The sequence below is a fragment of the Lathyrus oleraceus genome, chromosome 3 (genome assembly GCF_024323335.1).
Source record: "Lathyrus oleraceus cultivar Zhongwan6 chromosome 3, CAAS_Psat_ZW6_1.0, whole genome shotgun sequence".
In the NCBI taxonomy this organism is placed as follows: Eukaryota; Viridiplantae; Streptophyta; class Magnoliopsida; order Fabales; family Fabaceae; genus Lathyrus; species Lathyrus oleraceus.
Genome location: NC_066581.1, coordinates 36,439,349 through 36,463,883, shown reverse-complemented (window position 1 = coordinate 36,463,883; position 24,535 = coordinate 36,439,349). Strand labels below are relative to the sequence as shown.

Genomic DNA, 24,535 nt, shown 5'->3' with positions numbered 1-24,535 from the left:
GGGAAGAACAAAAAAAAATATTTTTCACAATATTGAATTTTCTTATATTATAGATTAAACTATTTTTATCTAAAATTAATTAATAAAAAAGTGTCTTGAACCTAAGATTATATTATTTTTATCCAAAATTAATTAATAAATTTTTTTTTTAATAAAAGTGTCTTGAACTAACATATGTGTTCTAAACTTAAGCACTTGAACACTATTTCATTTCACGTGCAAAGCACTGTCCAAGATTGTGTCTTCACATGAACTCAAAACCCCTTTTTATAACCTCAAAATCACTCCTAAACAAACAAGACTCAACTCACCTTTTTTCTTCCATCATCATCTTCTTCATGTGTTTGTCCAAGGAAGAGAGAGAAAGCCATGTCACTAGAACCAACTCTACTATATCCACCACCACAACAACAAGACCCTTTTACCTACGGATTCAAAGAACTCTTCAACTACAACTTATTAACAGATTCTGAACCTAACTTTAACTACAATAACTTCAACCTTCAAAATGAACAACAACATGGTTTTCTCAACAACCAAACAGAGAATTGGAGTAACTACAATTCTTCACCACAAATGGAGAATCAAGTAAAAGAACTTAATGTGGTGTCAAATCCGTCTTTAGATACCTCAACTCCCACTCGTTCTCGTTCCAAGAAACGCAGAGTCAAAACAAGTAAGAATAAGGAAGAAATCGAGAACCAGAGAATGACTCACATTGCTGTAGAACGTAACAGGAGAAAACAAATGAATCAGTATCTATCTGTTCTGAGATCTCTCATGCCTCAATCTTACGTCCAAAGGGTACTTTTATTTCACTTTTTCTTTTTTCTAAATGCCTGTTTCGTTGCATAGGTGTGGTTGATATTTCTGATAGAAGATATGTCTGGTATCCGGTGTCTGACACATGTTAATTTGTACTTACATTTCTGATCGGAGATACGTCTGGTGTCTGACACATATTATTATATAATAATATGCTGACATTTCTGATGAAAGACATGTATGATGTATCTGGTAGTGTCTGACAAATGTCTGATGTGCTGACATTTTTTATCAAAGAGATGTCTGATGTCCGAACATGTTATTATGTTATTAGTGTGTTTTAATTGATGAATTTTGTAGGTTGATCAAGCATCTATAATTGGAGGAGCTATTAACTTTGTGAAGAATCTTGAACAAAAGCTACAATTTCTTGGTGTTGAGAAAGAAAAAGAGGGTGAATTTGATACTATTGTTGGAGATAAAAACAAACCCTTTTCTGAATTTTTCACCTTTCCACAATACTCAACAAGTGTTTGTGAGAGTTCTTCTGAGACAAAAATGGGTGGTGAAGTTCATCAATCTAGCAACACTATTGCTGACATTGAAGTGACAATGGTGGAAAGCCATGCAAATCTGAAAATAAGATCAAAGAAAAGACCAAAACAACTCTTGAAAATGGTTTCTAGTTTGCATGGAATGTGTCTCACAATCTTGCATCTTAACGTCACTACATCTCATGAATTTGTCTTCTATTCTCTCAGTGTTAAGGTAATTGTCAGTGGTCCCTTTCTTGGTTTTTTAGCTTTTTCTAGAAGTGATTTTCTTCTTTAAGTTATTCTCCATGTAAAAGCACTTTTGTTGTAGGTGGAAGATGATTGCATGTTTGGATCAGTGGATGAGATAGCTTCAGCTGTATACAAAATGTTGGAAAGGATTCAACAAGAGTCAATATTGAATTAAGATCTAAACTTTAACTTTTTTTTTCTTGCCTTTTTCTTTTAATCTTGAAATTTCTTGAGGATGGTGAAAATTATTCTCTCTCTTGTTAATTTCCTTTTTCAAGATGAATCTAATTATTGAAAGGAAAAGTGTTTCATATCATGATAATTAAGATGACTAAATTGAATGAGAAATCTATAAATAATTGTCCTTGAGAGTACCTCTATTAGGGTGACAAAATGGGTTTCATAGTCCCTTTTGTTGACATTTTTTTTTCGGAAGACAGTTTTAAGCTCATATTTTTTATTATGTTTATTACTTGTTGCTCTAGTATTTTTGAGTTTTTAATGACGCGAGCATTAAAAAAGAATTTGCACAAATCTTAACATTTAAAATTGTAAGGCCTGCATGTCAGCTCCACTTCAGCCTTTTTTTTTTTGAAGTAGGATATTAAGTATGCACTTGTTTGTTTTAAATTTAAAAAAAAAATTATTTTTTTTATATTTTATTAAAGATTAAAAAAATGATCAAATTCGTAATTTTTTCAAAACGTTGTATCTCATATATGATTTTTAAAAATTTTGATATCTAAAAAAGTTTCAATATAAAATGATGAAATATCTAAAATAAGATCTTAAGAATAATTGTTCAAATCAAATTTTTATTTAAACTTTTTATAAAATATTTCTTTGTAAATTTTTTTTAAACAAAATTATGGTACACTATAAAAGTCATTAAAAAAAACTAAAGTAAACAAGCCTATATCCGTTTGTCATTATTTTTATTTTTATTTAAATATTAAGCCATATATTCCTTCGGTTAGATAATTACCAACTGAGGGGGAGGATTATTCAACTTTGTTTATAAAAACATTCGTTCATTTGATTTTGTCATCACCTAACTTATATGTTGTCGCTCCAAACTCATAAACATCATTGTCTAGGATGAATTGTAAGAGAGAAAATCTTTTAAGGTTTCTTAATTAGTTAGGAAATCTTTCAATGTTGTTGTTGATATTGTTGTTGCTGCTGGTGTTGTTGTTGTTGTTTTCCTGTTGTTGTAGTTGTTAAAAGAAAGAAAAAGCAAAATCAAAATAAACAAAATAAAATAAAATAAAAATAATATATAATAGGCCAAAAGTAAGCCCTAAAAGAAATAAAAAGCAAATGGGGTGCCAAATGCTAGCTCAGAGGAGCGCAGGAAGAAATGGGTGAATGCCTAATGGCCAGTCCAACCCAGGTTTAAGACCCCAATTTTGACCCTAAGATCCCTTATGTTATCTCATCATTTGCATTGACTTTAGGATCACACCTTGGTATCCTCCTTACCCCTTATTCATTGGGTTTGCATTAGGGGAGATCACCAAGCACATTTGTGATTGTATCATACGTTTTTATTTGTTTACTAACCAAAACATCAAAAATATATTTAGTGTAGTTTCATTTCTTTTGTAGGTAATGTGTGTATTCACCTGTGCCTCACCAAGCTTACATCTAGGGTTTGAGACCCTCAATGCAAGAGATCAAGCAAGTAAATTATCCACATTGGTTCTAAACATCATATGTGGATCCCCATGTTCCTTATTTGTCATTGTGATCAAGAATTCGTCAAGATTTTAAAGCTTATTTGTCTTGGAAACCCTAATTCATCTTGGTATCTTGTGTGACTTTCTCATCAAGTTTCTTCAATAATTGGTCAAGGATCTCTAGGGATACTTCATTATCAATCATATTAAGCATATATGATCCTCAATAAGCCCCAAAGATCAAAAGAACTTCAAGTTTGCAAGTTGGTTCAAAGAGGTTGACCAAAGAAAGTCAACTGGTCAAAACTAGGGTTCCCTAGACCCTATCTCCTACAATTTTTGTCATATGAAAATAATTCCAAGAGAAAGGTTACTATTTATGACATTCCAAACAACTTTCATGTTAGCATCAAGAGCTAATTTTGCTTGGAAAGTCATTCTTTATGGTGAAAGATTATAGATCATTTTGTTTGTGCCCTAGATGGAAGGTAAACTTACAAGAACCATAACTTGATAATTTTTTATGATATGAATTCCATCAAAGTTTCATGATTAATTTCAAGAGGTCTTCTCCAACTTTTAATTTTTTGAGAAATTTCAAATTCTACATGCAAGAGCATGTACCAAGAGGAAACATTATAGGTCATTTTTGGCCCTCATCATTGAACAAGCAATTTTCCTCAACTTCTAAAATACATAACTCCCTCACGCAAGATTCAAATGGTATCAAATTTGTAACCAAATTGAAGAGTAATGAAATATATACAACTTTTAAGAAGGAACCATTTTCATTTGAAGCTCATAGCAAAAGTTATTCAAGGTGGAAAAAATGGTCATTTAACTTTTAACTTGGAAAATTTTCAATTATGTTTGATTCCTCCAACTTCCACCTCAAAATTCATCATGATCCAAGCTCCAAATGGAACAAGTTTCAACATCAAAGTTTCTTCCCTTCATGTTAACTTTCTAAAGAGTCCAAGATCATGGCATTTGGAGTATTTTTGAGTGACTTGTGCATGGGTGTTATGCATGGCCCCATTTGTAAAGTTTCATGACCAATTTTAATTTCACTAATGTATGGTTTCATGTTATTGTTTCAGGATGATTTGCACATGATTTTGGACCTATTCACATCATTTCATGGGCCTTGTACACGCCCATGCAAGCATGCAAGATGACATTGCTATTTTTGGAATTTGATTGAAAGTGTGGGAAAAGCAATTGGATAGCTATAAATAATTTCCCTTGAGCTCAAAATGAGGGCCCTTTTGCCCCAACTTTGATCCTGCAACTCTCCCACCCTCCATTGATAGGATAACCTTGAACATTTCTATTAAAATCGAGCTTCAATTCCCATTCTATTTTGGAATTGAAACTCCAAGGGTCTAAGCCATTTGATCATCCATTTCACTTCCTACAAGTTGGTAGAAGCAAGCCAAGCCAAATTAGAAGCAAGATCGAGCTCAATTGTATCAAACCGAAGGTGATTTTTTTGAACTTTCTCTTCTATGATTCTCCTTCAATGCTCCACTATTTTGCTTGTTCTTTGGTTGTCTGAAGACCTACCAATGTAGGCAATAAGATTGAGTTGCTTTGAGGTTAAATCGAAGCAACTCAGTTCATACTCCTCAATTTTCAATTCCACATATCTCTCTATATAGTGAGAATTGGGAAATTTTGAGGGTAAATTCGAGTTCCTTATATTTTTCTCTTCAAATTAGTGTATGCATCTTGAATTTTCATGAACTTTGGTGGTGGACCAGTATGGTGAGGTCTACCAGAGAAGATGACAGGAGCCCTAGCTTCGGTGGTGTGTTAGCTCAGTTCCAGCCATCTGATCTTGTTCCACGTTTTAATTAGAGTCCTTGGTTTTAATTACCCATGATGTGACGTGTTGACTCAAGTGTTTGGTACACCCTTAGCGCATGACCATCAAATCTGCCACCTCAATTAATGAGGGAAATTTGATGGCCCATGTTTTTTCCTTTTATTTTATTTATTTTGATTTTATTTTAATTAGCCATATTTTGTTTAATTCATATTAAATTCATTGTTAATCCAAAAAAATATGGGACTTTCACAAAAAATCTTTAAATACTTTCCTCTTCCACATTTTGAATTAAAATCATTTTTTGGATTAATTTTGATATTTTTTGTGAATTAAGTGATTTTTGACTTGTTTTTAAATATTTTTAAATACTTCTGACTTTCCAAAAATTGTCAAATATTTTGTCTAGGGTCATTTGACCTTGTTTGACCTAGGATAAATTCCTTGGCAATTTATTTGGTGATTTGAAGGGATTTGAGGTTTGGTCCTTTGAAAATGCCTTTTATTCCATTTTTTAGTTTGATTTTTAATTGTTTAATTGTTTAAAAATATTGTTGAGCCATTTGATTGACCTTGTGATGTTTGACTTTCTGTTTGGCCTTGACCATAGTTGATTTGAACTTCAATTTGATAAATACTATTGGATTTAGGGGGTTGATGAAATGTACATTTCATCCCCCAAAATGAATGGATAATATTGATCAGATGAAATTCCTCCTATGATCAATTTGGATTTCTATTTTCCCTTCCCTCTTCAACTCCATCCCTTTTCTACCCCAATCCATCATTGACCAATGATTCCCCTACAAGTCAAATGCTAGTTTATTCATCATTGACCTTGTGTCAGATGAATCAACATGAGCTCGATTGAGATAAGTCAATCCCATTTTATTTTTGTGTGTGGTATGTTTCAGGAGGTTGGTTCTTTATACCATGTCTCTAACAAACATTAACACCAATATTTTATTACCCGATCTCAGATAGTTGTGACTTCTACATAAGTCCAATTACGATAGCTTAACATAGAGCTAAATATGTTCCAAAAGGCATAGCTTTCTTGTAAGTGAGATTGTAAGTCTCCCATTATTCATGGCATTGTGTGAAGACTTGACCTTTTTTCCATTTATGAGAGCTGGTGGCATACTTGTTAACTTATCCAAGTTGGAGTCCTTCTCATAGATGATATCTTGGTTCATGTCTTCATACTTGTGAGTGAATGGTTGAGAGTTCTCCAAAGAATGACTTAAAAAATTGAGCTCTTCACTAACATTTGACTAACTTCTTATTAATATTGCTTTACTTTCAAGTCATTTACTTAATACAATTTAAATTTCAGTACCTTTACCATTCATTGTCATTTACATTTCATACAAAATGTTTATGTTTCAGTCTTTTTTTAGTTGCTCACTTGAGCCAGATCATTTGTGCTTGTATATATTATGTGCTTTTGATTTTGTTATGTTTGTGGTCTTAGAACCTTAAAGTACTTAATAACAACAAAAAAACTTAAAAAATATCTTGGTGGACTGTTGGACTTGATCTGAACTTTTGGACTTAGAATAGGAAACTTCCCTATGCTTTGAGGACTTGGCCAATGTCACTATTTGAGACTGAGTTATCCTTGACTGTGCCTTTGATCTAATGAAAACTGTAATACCCCAAAATTTACCCTTCATTTTTCCTGGAAGCATGGGATTATGTTTTACACTTCATTAGCATCATATTAGGTCATACTCATTGCATACTGCATTAGTGACATGGAGATCAGGTTTTAATCGATCACTCCTTAACAGAAGGAGCCCACACAAAGAAAGATTCAGAATTAGACTTCATTTTCTAAGTATACCAGTCTCAAGGGTCTCAGGGGGGTCCAAGTATCTTATTATGGTCCTCAGTTCATCAGGGAAGGATTCAAAGCTATTAGAGTGTTCATCTGGATTAAATCAGAAATTAGGGTTTCATGGCTACCTGCAACAGGCAATGTTTGGTTGAAAGTAGAGGAGTTCATCCATGTCATGATTAGAGAGGCATCTTGGCCTAGGAAGATTCACAATTATCTCAGGAAGATCCATTGGCAATCAGTGCAATCAGTTCCTGATAATTTTGCCCTATTCATCCATCCTCTTGTAAGTCGATCGCCTCAGGCATCACCATCTACCTGTAAGTCGATTGCCTCCGGCATCGCCATCTACCCTTATCCGTAACTCCTCTCCGCGCTCCATCCGTCGACTCTTGTCCCATTTAGGTAGCACCCATTAGGTAGAACCCTTTGTATGATAACATAGGTAGAATTCCCTTATTCTTTGCATGCTAACATTAGGTAGATGTTCCCCTTTGTAAATCCTAACACATAGGTCCATATTGCATGACAACTCTAGAGCAGAGCTTGCCCACTTTTAGACCTTCCGTGCGTCTCCGATCTTGTGGCATGTCAGTCTGTTCTATTGCAAAGAGGTAACTACCTAAGACTCGATTCAGCGAGCTGCGACACCTACTGCTAGGACGTTGAACACACTGCCCACCCTCCTTTGACACAGCTGGTGTCCCCTTTTGTAAGTCCATGTTCAGAAGGCAATCCTTAACCCCTAGTTAGCCGAACTACGTTTTGCTCTGATTCTCATTCCATATGAGATACGTAGGCATAAGACGCGACGTCTTACCGAGCACACTTCTCTTTAACCCATAGGTAGCCGAGCTACGAAGACTCTGGTTCTCATACTCAGATGAGATACGTAGGCAGTGGATGCGACATTCTTGCGAGTCATTTTCTTTTAACCTTCCTTTTAGTAAATAGTACTTTAGATATACCTACACCCTTTAGACTAGAACAACACTTATGCAAAGGGCTCCCTAGGAGTACCTAGGATGTTTTGGGTGCTTAAAACCTTCCAATTGCATAACCAACCCCCTTACCCAGATCTCTGACATTTTTACTAGTTTTTGATTCGATAAAACTTTTAGGTTTTTGTTCGCTTTCTAACCATTCATTTGGATAAGTAGAAGTGCGGTGGCGACTCGACTTGTATGGTTTACCTTGGATTTAGTCAATATCTCTAATGGTAACGAATACCCCGCTACAAAAACCTTGAATGCCCTTGGTTAATCTATTACTTTGTCTCTATGCTTAATTGTTATGCTGTTATTATGATTGATATTTGATTATTGTTTCTGAGATTTTACCAAGGAATATTTCATCTGACACGTTTTGAAGACACAAAATACTTCTTGCTTTTGGAGTACTTGCATGGAAATTGTATATCTTTATTTGATGCCTTGGTTTTCATATTAATTGCTTGGATGTTGCTTATGCTTATTGCTTGCTCAAAAGTCCAAAGGAAATGGATTTCTATATGACATTCTTGTCTTGTGGATTGCATTCCATTTGTCAGATCTTCTCAACTCTTAACTTTTAAATTGTTGTCTAGGATAGCCCCTTCATCTCCTCCCACGTCTTTAATTTCAAAATCTCCCCGTCATTTCAAAACCTTCTTTGTTTGTGTTTTTAACTTAGACTTGTTTTAATGAGTAGAAACTTTGGCCTTATGCCAATGAATTTTCAAATATTTTCTTAATCAACTTGTAAATGAACTTAACAATATTAACTTTTAATTTCAAAAGACAAAAGTAATTAACAACCTCATTTGAGTCTTTGGCCTTTTGTGCCCTTTTCTTTTAAACTTTAGTTAAAATCAATCAACCAACTTCTTTGAAATTTTTACCAGGAACTACGAGGTTTTGATCCTCATTTTATGTTGGTACGTAGGCATAAGACCGAAGGTCTTGTCAAACACAAAAATATAATTAATTAATTCTTTTCTCATCCCCTCACTCTATATTTTATATCAAACATCATTTTCAGCTAAAACACTTACACACAAAAAAGGTCTCCCTAGGAGTGCCTAAGACACTTTGGGTGTTAATACATTTCCTCTGTGTAGCCAACCCATTACCTGTAATCTCTAACATTTTATTAGTTTATTTTTGAAAACTTCTTATCTTTAGGTTTTGTTCGTACTTTTGCCCCTTTCCTTTGGAAATAATCAAAGTGTGATGGCGACTCTGGTTTTATTGACGTCGAGTTAACCAATAGCTCGATGGTCATGAATTTACCGCTATAGAAAGAAAGTGGAGACTCTGTTGAGGAGTAGTCCTCAGTGGGTTTAGCCTACTTTTGTGTGTGCAATACTTTATTGATATTTTATGTTTGTTTGTATATATTGTTTGTGTGATACTCTGTCTATTGTGCTTGGTGATCTCTGTGTGGTGAGATAAGTTCCAACCCGAACTTGAGTACAATATAAGATAGGAGGGTGGTATAGTCATGTTGGCTTTGAAGGAGTAGTCATGAAAGAGTTGAAATGATATCCCCCACTCAATGGAGACCTCTTTGGATTTACTGATGTCACACGAGTAAGTCGTGGATAGGCATTACTTTCTCTAATTTGGGGGGTCCGAGAAGCTGAGGACCGTAGAACATTTAACCCAACTTGACCTATTGTAGGACGTAGTACGAAGATTGTTCAAGTGTAGACTTGATAATAGTTGTTACACGATACTACACTCAGACGAGTTTCTCTTGAGAATACTATGGGTTGATGAGTCAGTCATCCTAACCTATAGTATTCGATAGATGGGATTACGACTCTAGGAACTTGTTAGAACATGATCTACAGATTTGTATCCTTAGTACACTCCTTTTGGGATGGTTCTTAACCCGACTCCATGCTCGTGACTCATAACAAACCCTTTGATTCTTGGTTGATCTGATCAGTCTCATCAAAATGGAACTTAGGTGTTAATAAAGTGAAAACCATAATCCACCAAAATGGATGATTGATCTTGATGATGACTTGATACTTCCCTTGACCTTTGTTTGTGTTTGCCTTGTATGTGATCCCTTGTGTGTGATTGTTGCATTCATGCATACATGCGCATCATAACATTCATCACAAAAAATAAAATTTCAAGGAAACTAAGGTCCATTTGCAAATATTTTCAGATCATGGATTGTGGACGAAGGAACACTAAGAAGTACATTTTCAGGTGTCCCGACTTGAAAGAGCTAAGGAAGTTTTCATCCTTTGTATTAGATCCCTTTGATTTCAAGCAACATCATGGGAAGCTTTTATCCGTATTATCTATTGATATGGTTGAAGGACTTTTGAGTGTCTTGGTGCAGTTCTATGATCCTCTCTATCTGTGCTTCACTTTTCCTGATTATCAGATTGTTCCCATGTTAGAAGAGTATGCCCATCTCTTAGGTATGCTCGTATCTAACAAGGTACCTTTCAGTGGATTGGAGGAGATCCTGAGATCTCAAGTCATAACTAAAGCTCTTCATTTGAAGAAATCTGAGATTGATGCCAACATGGTGAAAAAAGGAGGGATTCTAGGGTTGACTTCTGAGTTTCTCATTGGTAGAGCTACTGCTTTTTCTCATGCCGGTAGCATGGACGCTTTTGAAGCCATCTTTGTCTTGCTCATCTATGGTCTAACTTTGTTCCCTAATATTGACGGTTTTATTGATATTAACGCCATTAGAATGTTCTTGCTTATGAATCATGTTCCGACTTTGTTGGGTGACACGTATATCTCTTTGCATTTGAGGAATTATAAGGTTGGTGGAACCGTTGTGTGTTATGTTCCTCTTATGTACAAATGGTTTATTTCTCACTTACCTCAGACGCCGACTATCTTAGAGAACCGACAATGTGTGCGGTGGTCTCAAAGACTTATGTCTCTCACTAATGATAATATTGTTTGGTATGTTTCTACTTTGGATAACTTGGATATTATTGACAGTTGTGGTGAGTTCTCTAATGTGCCTCTCATTGGTACACAAGGAGGAAACAACTACGACCCTGCTTTGGCCTGTCGTCATCTTGGGTTCCCCTTGAGAGATAAGCCTAATAACATTCAGTTAGAGGATCTATTCTATCAGGAGGGTAAAGATCCCCAGAATATGAAGAGCAGAATGGTGCGTGCTTGGCACAATGTTCATAGGAAGGGTAGAGCCGAGCTTGGTACATGCAACTGTGTAGATTTGGAAGCTTACACTATTTGGGTGATGAAGAGAGCTTTGGAACTCAAGATGCCATACGCTTGCGAGAGACCTATGTTTATGGTTATGGTTGAGCCATCAACTCTCCCTAACCAAGATATACAGGATTTGGAAGACGCACTTGCCAAGATGAAGCAAGAGAGAGACCTTTGGTAGGAGCAGTTACATGCTTTGAACCAAAAGCATGTAGAGTTGCAGCTTGAGTCGAAGGACAAGGATGAGCTCATTGAGGTTCTTGAAGAGCGTGTAGTGAAGAGACAGAGGATTTATTTTCCTCTAGCATGCCTCAGTCTTCCGGTGCTTGGAAGAAGATTATCGACCGGCTCGTCCTCGATAAGGCTCAGATACAGACAACTTTTGAGTCAGAGGTTCGATGCATCCGAAGGAAATACACTCCCTTGGCCAGTTCATCTGATGCAGTTGCTAGGGATCCTTAGGATAATAGTTTCCTTTCCTCTTGTATTTATATTTTGGTTTCTGAAATTGTACTCAGTGTAATCCTTCCAAATTTTATGAATAAAAAGAGATTTTGTGGTCAATTGAATTGTTATTATTATTGATTACTATTATTAATTGAAAATATTTGCAAATATGACTTTGTATGTTCCTTGAAAATAAAATAAAAAACATTTCATGCATCATTCGTATAACAGGTTTCTTCAGCCAGATGTATTATGGTTCTTCTTCTATGTATCAGGCAAGTTGACTCATAACTATAACACTCGAGCTAATCGCCAGAGAAGAATGGAGCATCTTGAATAAGAGAATAGAGAGCTTAAGGCTGAGATTGCCAGGCTCACTGCTTTGATGGAGTCTATCATTGTTGCTCAGAATCAACCATCTCCGCCTCCTGCAACTCCCCCTCCTCACAGGGTTGTGATTTATGAGATTGCTTTAACATATGTGCCTATGGTTGCTACTAGCCAGTTTGTGCCTACCATGCCTTCTAGATTCCTGTGGGGAATGCTGCCAAACTTTGTGCCTGAAGGGTATACTCCAACATTTACTTCTATGCCGGGATCTAGCCTGGTCATGTTTGTTCCTCCTCTCGTTATGCATACTTTTCCCTGTGTTGAGGAAACCATCTATCACTCCGAGTCGTCTGAAGGCCCCGATGTTTATGAGAAGATGGACGAGATGAAAGACCAATTCCTTGAGTTGAGAAAATAATTGAAGACCTTAAGGGGGAAAGATCTGTTTGGTAAGAGTGATGCTGAGTTGTGTTTGGTGCCCAACGTAAAGATCCCAGTCAAGTTCAAGGTCCTAGACTTTGAAAAATATAAGGGAAATACTGATCGCGACTTTATGAGTCTATTGGGGTATTAACTGCAAGTGCACAGTCTAATCACGTAGTTTTAAAAGATATCGATCCCACAGGGACTTAATGAATCGATATACCGTTTTTCTAGGGTTACTTCGTAAAGCTAAGGCGGATGATACTTTGATGATTATGGGGAAAAGTAAAACTAAAATTGGATCTAGATTAAATATCAAATAACGCGGATATCGGTATGTAGTTCGTCGTAATTAGGGAATCAAATCTTCGTTGGTTTCTTAGTTTTAAAATATGTCCTTTCATTAGACACTATTGATTAAAAATCTTTTCTCAAACTCTCGCTCTGTTGAATAGACTATGATTTTACCTTAACGTACGCTCTCACTATTTAGTTAAAACTAAAATCACTTTTTGAAAACAATAGAATCTATAGAAACTCTTTTTATTAAAATACTAACCGTTTAAACACCCTTGTCTCAAACTCTCGCTCTGTTGACTTAGATTATATGATTAAACTTAAATGCTTAACTCTCGTCCTCATATTTAACCTTTAAAAATACTTTTTGAAAATGATTAGAATTTAATTAACTCTAAAAATTGCTTTCGCCCTGATTTAAAGTTAATGTCCAATTTACACTGTCCAGTTAAAAGCTCAAACTGTCGTTCTATTGATTTTAACTTCTTTATGTCTTTTACTCTCGTACAAAAACTTTGGTATTAACCCTGTGAATTGAGACCATAAAAAGAGTGACTATACTTTTAAATAAATTTAAACCAACTTAGTTTTGATTCCTTTATTCCGCTTACTTTACATACCGATATCTAAGTTTATTTAGCCAGACATGCTAAACAAGCCTAAACAATAATTATGCTTAAATACAGCCATATCAGACAAACAGTATAGATAAACAGCAGTACATAGCATATATAAATTAAAACAATAAATTAATAAACCTGTAAAATTAATAGAAATCTTGGTTGTTCTCTAACTTCGATGCTTGAACACTCCATCACAAACCGGTTGGATTTGTTCTTCACAATCTTCGAGCAGACAGGAAAAATAAAAACAAAGAAGTAAAATACTATGATCTAACGTAAGGTTAGATCCAGTAAAAGTTACACAATAGTTTCCGATGTAGAAACTATTGTGAGAAAATTAATTGAATGCCTAAAAATTAAGCTAACAAAGAAAAAGGAAGTAAAAAATGCTAAGGTAATAAACTGCTGAAGAAAATATGGAATGCTGAAGAAAAAAAATTATAATGCTGTAAAAATAATACACGGCGTGGAAATCTGGAAAAAAAATGAGGAGAGGAGCTTCAGGGCACGAGGTCTATTTATATTAATCCATCATGTAACCGTTTCCCAAAAATTCCTTCAGTTCAGTAGGTTTCCTCGTGTCAACGAGTCAAGCGAAGAAAAAGGCCGAACGTGCTTCTGTTACGCGTTAAAGCCAAAAATATAGGAATGGGGTGTGACGTCCGTCACACCCTGTGTTACGCTCGTAACACTGAGAAGAGGGGCGTGACGCTCGTCACGCCTTGTGTGGCGGTCGTCACAGCGCTTCAGCGCTTCTCCTTGTAGTTGTGGGCTGGGCTTTAGTGGAATGCTTCTTTTTGGAGAATCCTCTTTTTGCACCCCTTTTCTTTCCTTTTCACACATGCTTCAGTTTATGTTACCTGCTTTAAATAGAAGGAAAATACCAAGTAATATCGAATAATATAAAATAAATCGAATCAAATAATAATATAATTTAATTAAATCGAGCCCAAAAATGTGATATTATTTCATGTTATCAAATACCTGCCCTCTGAGTCATCTTGTCATGTATGCTCGCAAGATGTCTACTCAGACAGATAACGACCAACTAATCATCCACTACTTCCAAGACAGTCTAACTGGTGTTGCGCTCAGATAGTACACGGGCTTGTACAATGCTAATGTTCGTACTTTTAATTACTTGAGCGGGGCTTTAGTCAATCAATATAAGTATAATATTGATATGACTCCCGATCCTGATCAGTTACAGTCGATGTCTTAGAAAGATAATGAGACATTTAAAGAGTATGCCCAAAGATGGAGAGAGCTTGCTGCTCCAATGAGCCCACCCTTGGAGGAGAAAGAGATGCCCTAGATCTTTTTGAAGACCATGAGTTCATTTTATTATGAATGCATGGTTGATAGTTCTCCTAATGATTTCACCGAAATGGTGAACACGGGGATGCGGTTGGAAGAAGGTGTTAGAGAGTTGTCCAAAGATGAAGTGTCTTCAAGTAAGAAATATGGTGGTAGTTTCTTCAAAAAGAAGGAAGGGGAAACTAATACAGTGTCCATGGGGAGGAAGAGGAGGCATCATGTGAGGAAGAATGTTAGATCGCGCCCATAACATCATCAGGTATCGTCAGTTATTCCTGTTTTTACTAATAATTCAGCAAATCAATCAGTTCCCGTTCAACAACAATATCAGCAACAGCCACAACAATGTACCAACTAGAACAACAACAACAATCATCATCAGAATCTTGAGAGGAAGAAGGTATCCTTTGACCCTATTCCAATGACTTATGCAGAACTATATCCTTCTTTGGTTGTCAAGAATCTGATTCAACCAAGAAATTCTCCACATACTCCTGAACCTTTTCCATGTTGGTTCAAGCCTGATCTGGATTGTGCTTTTCATCAGGGAGCTCTCGGCCATGACACTGAAAACTGCTATCCTTTGAAGTATGAGGTTCAGAAGCTGATTAAGAGCGGTATGGTGTCCTTTAAGGACCGAGCACCTAATGTTAAAGCCAATCTATTGCATGCTCATGGCAATGCTTCTGTGAATATGGTATATGGTTGTCTTGGGAATTTAAGGGTTTTTGATGTCCATCGTATCCGAAGATCATTGGTGGAAATGAAGGAGAATTTGCGGTCCAAAACGCAGCGGAAATCAAAATTTTCTCCTTTAGAGATCCTTAGAAATGGTCATGATCAGTGATAGAATATTTACCTCTTGTGACGATTGAAACCTTTGGTGCAGATCTCTTGTGATGATCAGAACCTTTGATGCAGATCCACGGAGCGATCACGAACGCTGAACGATGACAACGTCTCTACTCAGTCCACACGAATGGATTCCTTCAATCTCAGTGCTAGCTGGTACGAATGAAGGCTTTGAGTGAGAGAGAAAGAGAGAGAAAACGAAAATAATGCAACCACAATGAATGCTTCTGCACAAGGGTTCTATTTATAGAACCACTTGTGTGGGCTTCAAGCTAAAAAGCCCACTTAAGTGTATTTTGGCCCATATCTTATAATATGCCCAAAATCACTTAAGCCCATGGTACCTTACCATATTTCGTATTCTACTTAAGTACACTGTACCTTACGATGTTCTACAACTCACTTAAGTGCACCGTACCTTACGGTGTTCCTTAGTTACTCTATCTCTCATCAATCCGTCCTTTGTGTGTGACCCTGTAGGTTTTCGCGGCATTGGAAATTATATTAAATCATGTATTTAACATAATAAATAGTGAGCGGTATCTAGCAACACATCACTGCTACCCAAGACACGAAAATGTCATGTGATCTGACAAATCCTTCTGTGATAATACTTGTGTGCATAATTTCCCTTTTGCCCTTATGTCTATATTGAACACAAGGCATAGACCGTGTCATCCTTGTCCAGTTCAATATTGGGCCCATAGACATTTATCCTGTTACGCAGGATGGGAAAATTCCATCTAGGTCACTCATGTCCCTCAGCATGCTTCGTGGAGTACCCATCAACTGTCTTTATGGTTATCCAGTTACGGACAACGTTTGATCAACAATAAAGCACTCGACTCTACATCTAGGGTCCATAGTGGTTTCAGGTCGGAGAGTGGTATACACCATTATCACCATGAGAATAACTTATGACACTTTGCATAACTTTCTGTATAGTATTCTCATAGCGGGTCAATTCGGTATAAATATTACTCTTAATATTCATACCTATGTTTAAGACTTGATAACTCCTTGTCCATGATTCATGAGATGTGATCATCAGTCTATATACATAATAGTCTTAATGCTTTAATGTTATCCCACTTCACAATAAAGCTCGACTACGAATACTTTAAGAATAATGTCCTTATGTTTAATGTGATCTCATGATTAAGTCATACTTGATACATTAAATGGACTAGCTATTTTAGGGACTTTATTAAACAAACGTAATAAAGAAAAATCATTTTATTATTAATAAATAATTTGATACAAGTACCAAAAGTATTGGCCTATAGGGCATACACCAACAGGAAATTCATAGGGATCTGTGCCTGGTTAGTGATTGTGAGCATGACCATGATGGTTGTATTATTTGCAGCGTCAACCCTCGAGGATGTGTAATTGTCAAGAGGGATATTCAGAAACTGATGGATGAAGGTGTTATTCAAATTCAACAATCCATGTATTTGGGGAATGATGTAAATGTTATCGTGCCAGTGTTCAAGACCTCCGAACGGGTAGTTATTCAGTTCGACAGCAGCAAGATTGTTAATAGGTCGGTATCTCCGTTGGTTATATGGTTAGTGGGCCCCGTATCCTATTCATCCGATAAAGTTGTGCCTTATAAGTACAATTCTACCATGATTGAGAATGGGCAAGAGGTTCCTCTACCCGCTGCAAATTCGGCAGTAAGCATTATAGATGACGTTAAGGTGACCCGTAGTGGTCGTGTGTTTGGCCTTGTATCTCCTAAAGTTGTGGAAGATGTTACGGTGGGTAAGAAAGCAGATGTTCCTACAGTTGATCTAGTTAATGATCCAACTTGTCAGTCTGGTGAATCCAACAGGTTGAAGGTTAATGATGATGATGAGGTTCTGCAATGAATCAAAAGGAGTGAGTTCAACATTGTGAAACAGTTGCTCCAAACGCCATCAAAGATTTATGTATTGTCATTATTAATGAACTACTAAGCGTATAGAGAGGCTTTGTAGAAAGTGTTGGAGAGGCCTATGTAGAGCACGATGTCACAGTTGATCAATTTGATCATATTGTTGCCAACGTTACTTCATGTAATGATATGAGCTTTTGTTATGAAGAACTTCCTGAGGAAGGTAGAAATCATAACTTGGCACTTTATATTTCAATGAATTGAAAAGAGGACACTCTGTCCCATGTGTTGGTTGATACTGGTTCATCATTGAGTGTTGCCCAAGTTAACTTTAGCAAGATTGTCTTATCAAGGCGCCCCTATGAGGTACAATGGTGTTGTGGTTAAAGCGTTTGATGGTTCCCTAAAAACTATCATTGGAGAGGTGGACCTTTAAGTTAAAATAGGTCCGAGTGATTTTCAAATCACTTTTCAAGTAATGGATATTCACTCGGCCTACAACTGTTTGTTGGGAAGGCCATGGATCCATGAAGATGAAGATGGTAATGGACATTCACCTAGCCTACAGCTGTTTGTTGCATCAAAAGCTGAAATTTGTTAAGAATGGAAAGCTCATTCGTTGTTGGTGGGGAGAAAGCTCTTTTAGTAAGCCATTTGTCACCCTTCACCTATGTGGAAGCTGAGGAAGAAGTTGGAACGCAATTCCAAGCTTTGTCTGTTGTTGATAATTTAAGAAGACTGGGCCATCCATGTCTTCTTTGAAGGATGCAAAAGAGGTTATTCAGGCTGGCGGCACTGGCAAGTGGGGTCGTGTTATAAAGGTTATCGAAAACAAGAACAGGGCTGGTTTGGGATTTCAGCTTGGGTCATTCAACGGAAATGTCAAGGCTATGCAATAGGTGTTCCGCAGTAGAGGGTTCATTCACAAGGATGATCAACACTCAGCTGCAATCATTGAAGACAACAATGAAGATGAAGCTTGTGCCAACTTTGTGACACACGACCAGACTTGCAACAATTGGGTTGTTGTAGATGTTCCTGTTGTTATGCATCGTTCAAAGTAATTTGTTTTATTGTTTAAATAAAAATCCTTCTCCTATTCCTAAGGGAGAAGTGAAACATTATTGGGCATTTCAATATTATCATCAATAAAAATTCAATTTTATTCATCCACATCTATGATGTTTGTTTTTACTTTTTTCTTTTTCAAAAAATGGTAATCACAAAAAACATAAGTAAATAATAATCTTTCCATCTGCATAATATTTGTTTGCACTCCATTTCTCTAAAATCAAAATATCAAATCATTATGTAGGTTGGTTCTCAAACCCATTGAACGTAATGATCCTACTCCCTCTCCAAACTTTGAATTCCCTGTGTTTGAAGCCGAGGAAGAGAATGATGATGAAGACGTATCTGATGAGTTATCCCATTTGCTTGAGCATGAGGAAAGAGCCATTCAACCATTTGAAGAGCATATTGAATTAGTCAACTTGGGTTCCGAGGATGATGTGAATGAAGTCAAGATTAGGTCTTAACTGTGTCCAGAGGTGAAGAAGGGGTTGGTTGATCTTCTCCGTGAATACTCTGATGTGTTTTCTTAGTCCTATCAAGATATGCCAGGTCTTGATACCGATATTGTGGAGCATAGATTACCGTTGAAGCCAGAATGCCCGACGGTCAAACAAAAGTTGAGAAGAACTCATCTTGATATGGCATTGAAGATTAAGGAGGAAGTACAGAAGCAGATTGACGCTAGTTTCCTTGTTACCTACGAGTATCCATAATGGGTGGCCAATATTGTGCTTGTTCCTAAGAAGGATGGAAAAGTCCATATGTGTGTTGATTATAGAGATTTCAATAAATCCAGTTCGAAAGATGATTATCCTCGGCCACACATTGATATGTTGGTAGACAATACAGCCAAATTCAAAGTCTTTTCGTTTATGGACGAATTTTCCGGTTATAATCAGATCAGGATGGCACCCGAAGATATGGAGAAGGCCATATTCATTACACCTTAGGCAACATTTTGTTATCGAGTGATTCCTTTCGGTTTAAAGAATGTTGGTGCAATGTACCAGAGAACTGTGACCACTCTTTTCCATGATATGATGCATAAAGAGATTGAGGTCTATGTTGATGATATGATTGCCAAATCAAGGACTAAAGAAGAACATGTTGAGCATTTGTTGAAGTTATTCCAGCGTTTGAGGAAGTATAAACTCCACTTGAATCCTAATAAGTGTACTTTTGGTGTTCACTCTGGTAAGTTGTTGGGCTTTATTGTCAGTGAGAAGGATATTGAAGTTGATCATGCCAAGGTCAAAGCAATACAAGAGATGCCTGCGCCCAAAACTCATAAGAAAGTCAAAGGTTTTCTCGGCCGCTTGAACTATATTTCGAGATTTATATCGCATATAACTACCACATGTGCGCCTATATTCAAGCTTCTTCAGAAAGGCCAGTCTTGTGATTGGACCGAGGATTGCCAGAAAGCCTTTGATAGTATCAAAGAGTATCTGCTTAAGCCTCCGATTCTGTCTCCGCCTGTTGAAGGAAGACCTTTGATCATGTATTTGACTGTGCTTGAAGAAAGTATGGGTTGTGTTCTTGGTCAGCAAGATGAATCTGGGAAGAAAGAATATGCAATTTACTACCTCAGTAAGAAGTTCACCGATTGTGAGACTCGATATTCTACGCTTGAGAAGACATGATGTGCTTTGGCCTGGGCTGCTAAGTGTCTGCGCCAGTATATGTTGAATCATACTACCTTGTTGATATCCAAAATGGATCCAATCAAGTACATTTTTTAGAAGCCTGCTGTAACTGGGAAGGTGGCCCGTTGGTAGATGTTGTTATCTGAGTATGATATTGAATACCGAGCTCAGAAAGCGATTAAAGGTAGTGTCCTGGCTGACCATTTGGCTCACCAACCAATTGAAGATTATCAGCCAGTATAGTATGATTTTCCTAACGAAGAGATTTTATACTCGAAGATGAAAGATTATGATGAACCATTGCTTGAAGAAGGGCCAGAACCTGGTTCCCGTTGGGGCATGGTATTTGATGGAGTTGTTAATTTGTATGGTAACGGTATTGGGGCAGTGATTATTACTCCTCAAGGCACTCATTTTCCGTTTACAACTAGATTAACCTTCAAATGTACAAACAATATGACTGAGTATGAAGCTTGCATTATGGGGCTTGAAGAGGCCATTAATCTCAGAATTAAATATCTTGACGTCTATGGAGATTCAGCTCTGGTTTTGAATCAGATCAAAGGTGAATGGGAGACGAATCAACCCGGTTTGGTACCATATAGAGATTATACGAGGAGCATATCAACTTTCTTTACAAAGGTGGGGTTTCATCATATCCCTCGAGACGAAAACCAGATGGCAGATACTCTTGCAACGTTGGCTTCCATGATTGTGGTAAAGTTTTGGAATGAGGTTCCTAATTTGACTGTGATATGTCTTGATAGGCCATCTCATGCGTTTGCTTTTGAAGAAATCAAAGATGAAAAGCCATGGTATTATAATATCAAATGTTTCCTCCAAAGTCAGATTTACCTGTCTGGGGCATCTTTGAAAGATAAGAAGACTTTGAGAAGATTAGATGCCAACTTCTACCTAAATGGTGATGTACTTTATAAGAGAAATTTCAATATGGTTTTTCTCAGATGCGTGGATAGACACGAAGCAGACATGTTGATGACTGAAGCATATGAAGGTTCCTTTGGTACTCACTCCAATGGACATGCTATGACAAAGAAGATGTTGAGAGCAGGTTACTATTGGCTGACAATGGACTCTAACTGTTGCAAGTTTGTGAAGAAATGCCACAAGTGTCAAATATACACAGATAAGATTCATGTTCCTCCGACACTGTTGAATTCCATTTTCTCTCCATGGCCCTTCTCCATGTGGGGAATTGATATGATTGGCATGATTGAGACCAAAGCATCGAATGAAAATCATTTCCTTCTGGTGGCTATTGCTTACTTCATAAAATGGGTTGAAGCGGCATTGTATGCGAATGTGACCAAGCAAGTGGTTGTCAGGTTTATCAAGAATCATATTATATGCAGTTATGGTGTGCCGAGAAAGATCATTACTGATAATGGATCGAACTTGAATAACAATATGGTGGAATCTCTTTGCAAAGACTTCAAGATCACACATCATAATTTTTCTCCCTACAGACCCAAGATGAATGGGGCCATTGAAGCTGCGAACAAGAATATCAAGAAGATTATCTAGAAGATGGTTGTAGCGTACAAAGATTAGCATGAGATGCTCCCCTTTGCTTTGCATGGGTACCGTACATCCATCCGTACTTCAACAGGGACAACCCATTTCTCTCTGGTTTATGGCATGGAAGTTGTGCTCCCCGTAGAGGTTGAGATCCCATTATTGTGTGTATTGATGGAAACCAAGTTGATAGAAGATGAATGGTGTCAGATTAGATATGATCAGTTGAATTTGATTGAAGAGAAGAGATTGTCTGCCATGTGTCATGGTCAGTTATATCAGCAGAGAATGAATAAAGCTTTCGATAAGAAGGTCAAGCCTCGTGTGTTCAGAGAAGGTAACCTCGTGCTCAAGAAGATTCTATCTTTCTAACCTGATGCTAAGGGCAAATTGACCCTTAATTATGAAGGAACGTATGTTGTTAAGAGAGCCTTTTAAGGCGGTGTTTTAATTCTTACAACTATGGATGGTGAAGAGTTCACTTGTCCTGTGAACGCCGATGCAGTCAAGAAATAATTAGCCTAAAAAAAGAAAAGAACAACTCGCTAAGTTGAAAACCTGAAAGGGAGGCTTATGCAAAAAATGAGTGTCACGGTGGATTGAAAACCCGAAAGGGCGATCCAGGTAAAAGTTAGAGACATAAAATAGAAAATTCATCCCGGTAGATTGAGTACCCCACCTTGGGGAAATCTAGGCAAAAATTAGGGATCATGGCAAGTAACTGCATCTGGCCGATCCTGATCTTTGAAGCAGTGTTGAACAATCATTTGGTTCTGATTCATCATTCTCGATCAAAGACAAGCGCGATGGATTTCAAAGTTGGTAGGGAGAGTAGTGGTCATAATATTCAATGTAGCCCTTTTCCATGTAAATTACCATTTTCAAACTTTGTAAAGATCCATGGGGTTCCGCCATTGGCGGATTACCATTCTATTAATTAAAGTTAAGCCTTTATCCAATTATTTATATTCTTATTTGTTTCTGCTTTAGTAAAATTGAATTTTTATGATGATAATTTAAAAATAAATAAATGAATAAACATTTTCTGAAATAATAAGACATTTACTTTAAAGAACATTGAATACAAAAAGGAATGTCAACAACAATCTAAGAACGGTAAAGTCTTGATGTGTGAAGCATTGTTGTCTTCCCCAAGCAGTTGGTTAGTGATTTTAGCTCCTCAATAGTTCTCCATTTCCAGTAGAGTTGATGGGTTGCTCCCCATGCAATTCATCATTTATCTCCAGTAGAGCTGATGTGTTGTTCTCTTTGTAGTTCATCATCTGTCCCCAACTAAGGATTTATGATGTTCATTTACATTTGCATCTTTGCATGAACGCTGGATCTCCGTGGAACCTTTATTCAGTTTTCAGATCCCTAACACCTTTATTTGGTTGTTGCATAGCCGTGGCAGTTTCTCCCATGAGTGAGTTTGCAGATCTGGTTAGTCCATTTTGGTATCTTGGAATTGGTTTATTTCTCAATCTCCAAGAAGAGTCTAATGACTACAGCTTTCCTTTTGAGAAATATGTTGTTGATTTCTATCCTTGTGTGGCCTTTGATTTGTCCGAGCAGATTGTTGAATCCCCAGTGAAGACCCACATAGTTGATTATGGATGGAATCCCCAGTAAATCGCCTGGTTCCCCCACTCAGAGTTTTTACCTCTTTTTGTGACTTGGGTCCCCAACGGAATTCCATCTTCTAATGGAAGGTTTCTTCCTCTAGGAAGTATTTGATTCTGAGTAGTATTGATGTTGTCCCCTGCAGGGTTGTCTCTCATTTGATATGGTGTTGACTTAAAATTCCCCACAGTGTTGACTTGTGGCTTTGAAATAAAAATATATATCCCTTAGCTTGAGATGTGGATTTTCAACAGATCCTTCTTATCCTTAGCATATTGGTAGATATTCTCAGCAGTGCTTTCGTTCCCGTGAAGTTTCCAAGCCTTATCTTTCTCCTCTCCTAGAGAATTTGAGTTTTAAGCAAGATCTTTGTTATTCTTGGCTTATCCCCTAAAAGCATTACCTCCTCCTCTTTTGAGAGTTGAGTTTGGGTTAGATTTGTTATGATATCTTTTTTTATTGCTATGGATATATATATTTTTCGTCCCTTCAGAGCGTTGAGTTTTCAGCAGTGTTTGACTGGATGCATGTTCTTCATGCCTTTCCCCAGCCATAGTTGAATTTATTTTGGGCTAGGATTTTTATCCTCGATGATTTATTTTCATCCCTAGTAGATTCTCCAGTTGGTGTTCCCGTCTTGTTGAGATTAGCCAAATATCTATTTGTGATGATTCAGATCTTCAGGGTTGTATCCTTTGTGCTCGTTTGTCAGCATAATCATATACATATTCATGCATATACATGAATAAACATAACATCAGATATTTCATTGTGCATTTTGTCACATTGACCTTTTTCTGATCCCTTTCTTTGGTGATGTCATTTCCTTATACATATTTGGTGTGTATGTCCTCGTTCAATTGTAGAGTGTCAGCCCCTTAAGCAGAAAGAGTTTATCCTTTCTTCTTCCCCACTGAGTTATTTCCTCGTGTATGATTGTTATTTCAGTCTCCTCCCCAGTTCGTTATCTGGATGGAACCACTGCCTTTGAGTTATATCCTCATTGGGTTGAGTCTTGATTGACCGCTTCTTTCTAGTTCTTACCTAGATAGATCTTTTGGTCCCCAAGAGTTTATCACCCAGTAACCCGTAATATCCTTCTTGATGATTGAGTACTTTACCTGTGTTAATTTACCCAGTAACCGGTAAAAGGTAATTTACTTCTTTGATGTTATCTAGTGGATTCATCTTTTTCATTTCCCTAGCAAGTATATCCTTGATATGTTCATCTTAACCGATGGAAGATACTCTTCCTGTTTAGTCTTCTACCCAGTAAAAAGTTAGTTGTAAATCCTTCTTTCCCCAGAGAGTTTATCCTTGATGTTGGTTCTATGTGTTGGCATCAATTTTGGTAAAACCTAGAGTGTTCACAAGTTGTCACAAGTGTTGTCTTGA

The 24,535-nt window shown here is 37.0% G+C and overlaps 1 protein-coding gene across 1 annotated transcript; it reads left to right on the top strand.

Moving 5' to 3' along the window:
* Window positions 1–243: 243 nt before the first annotated feature.
* On the top strand, window positions 244–1,919 carry LOC127132335 (transcription factor bHLH94). The gene is made up of 3 exons (XM_051061275.1): window positions 244–804; window positions 1,126–1,533; window positions 1,630–1,919. The coding sequence occupies exons 1-3, from the start codon at window positions 370–372 to the stop codon at window positions 1,723–1,725; spliced, it is 939 nt and encodes a 312-aa protein (XP_050917232.1). The 5' UTR covers window positions 244–369; the 3' UTR covers window positions 1,726–1,919.
* Window positions 1,920–24,535: the final 22,616 nt, after the last annotated feature.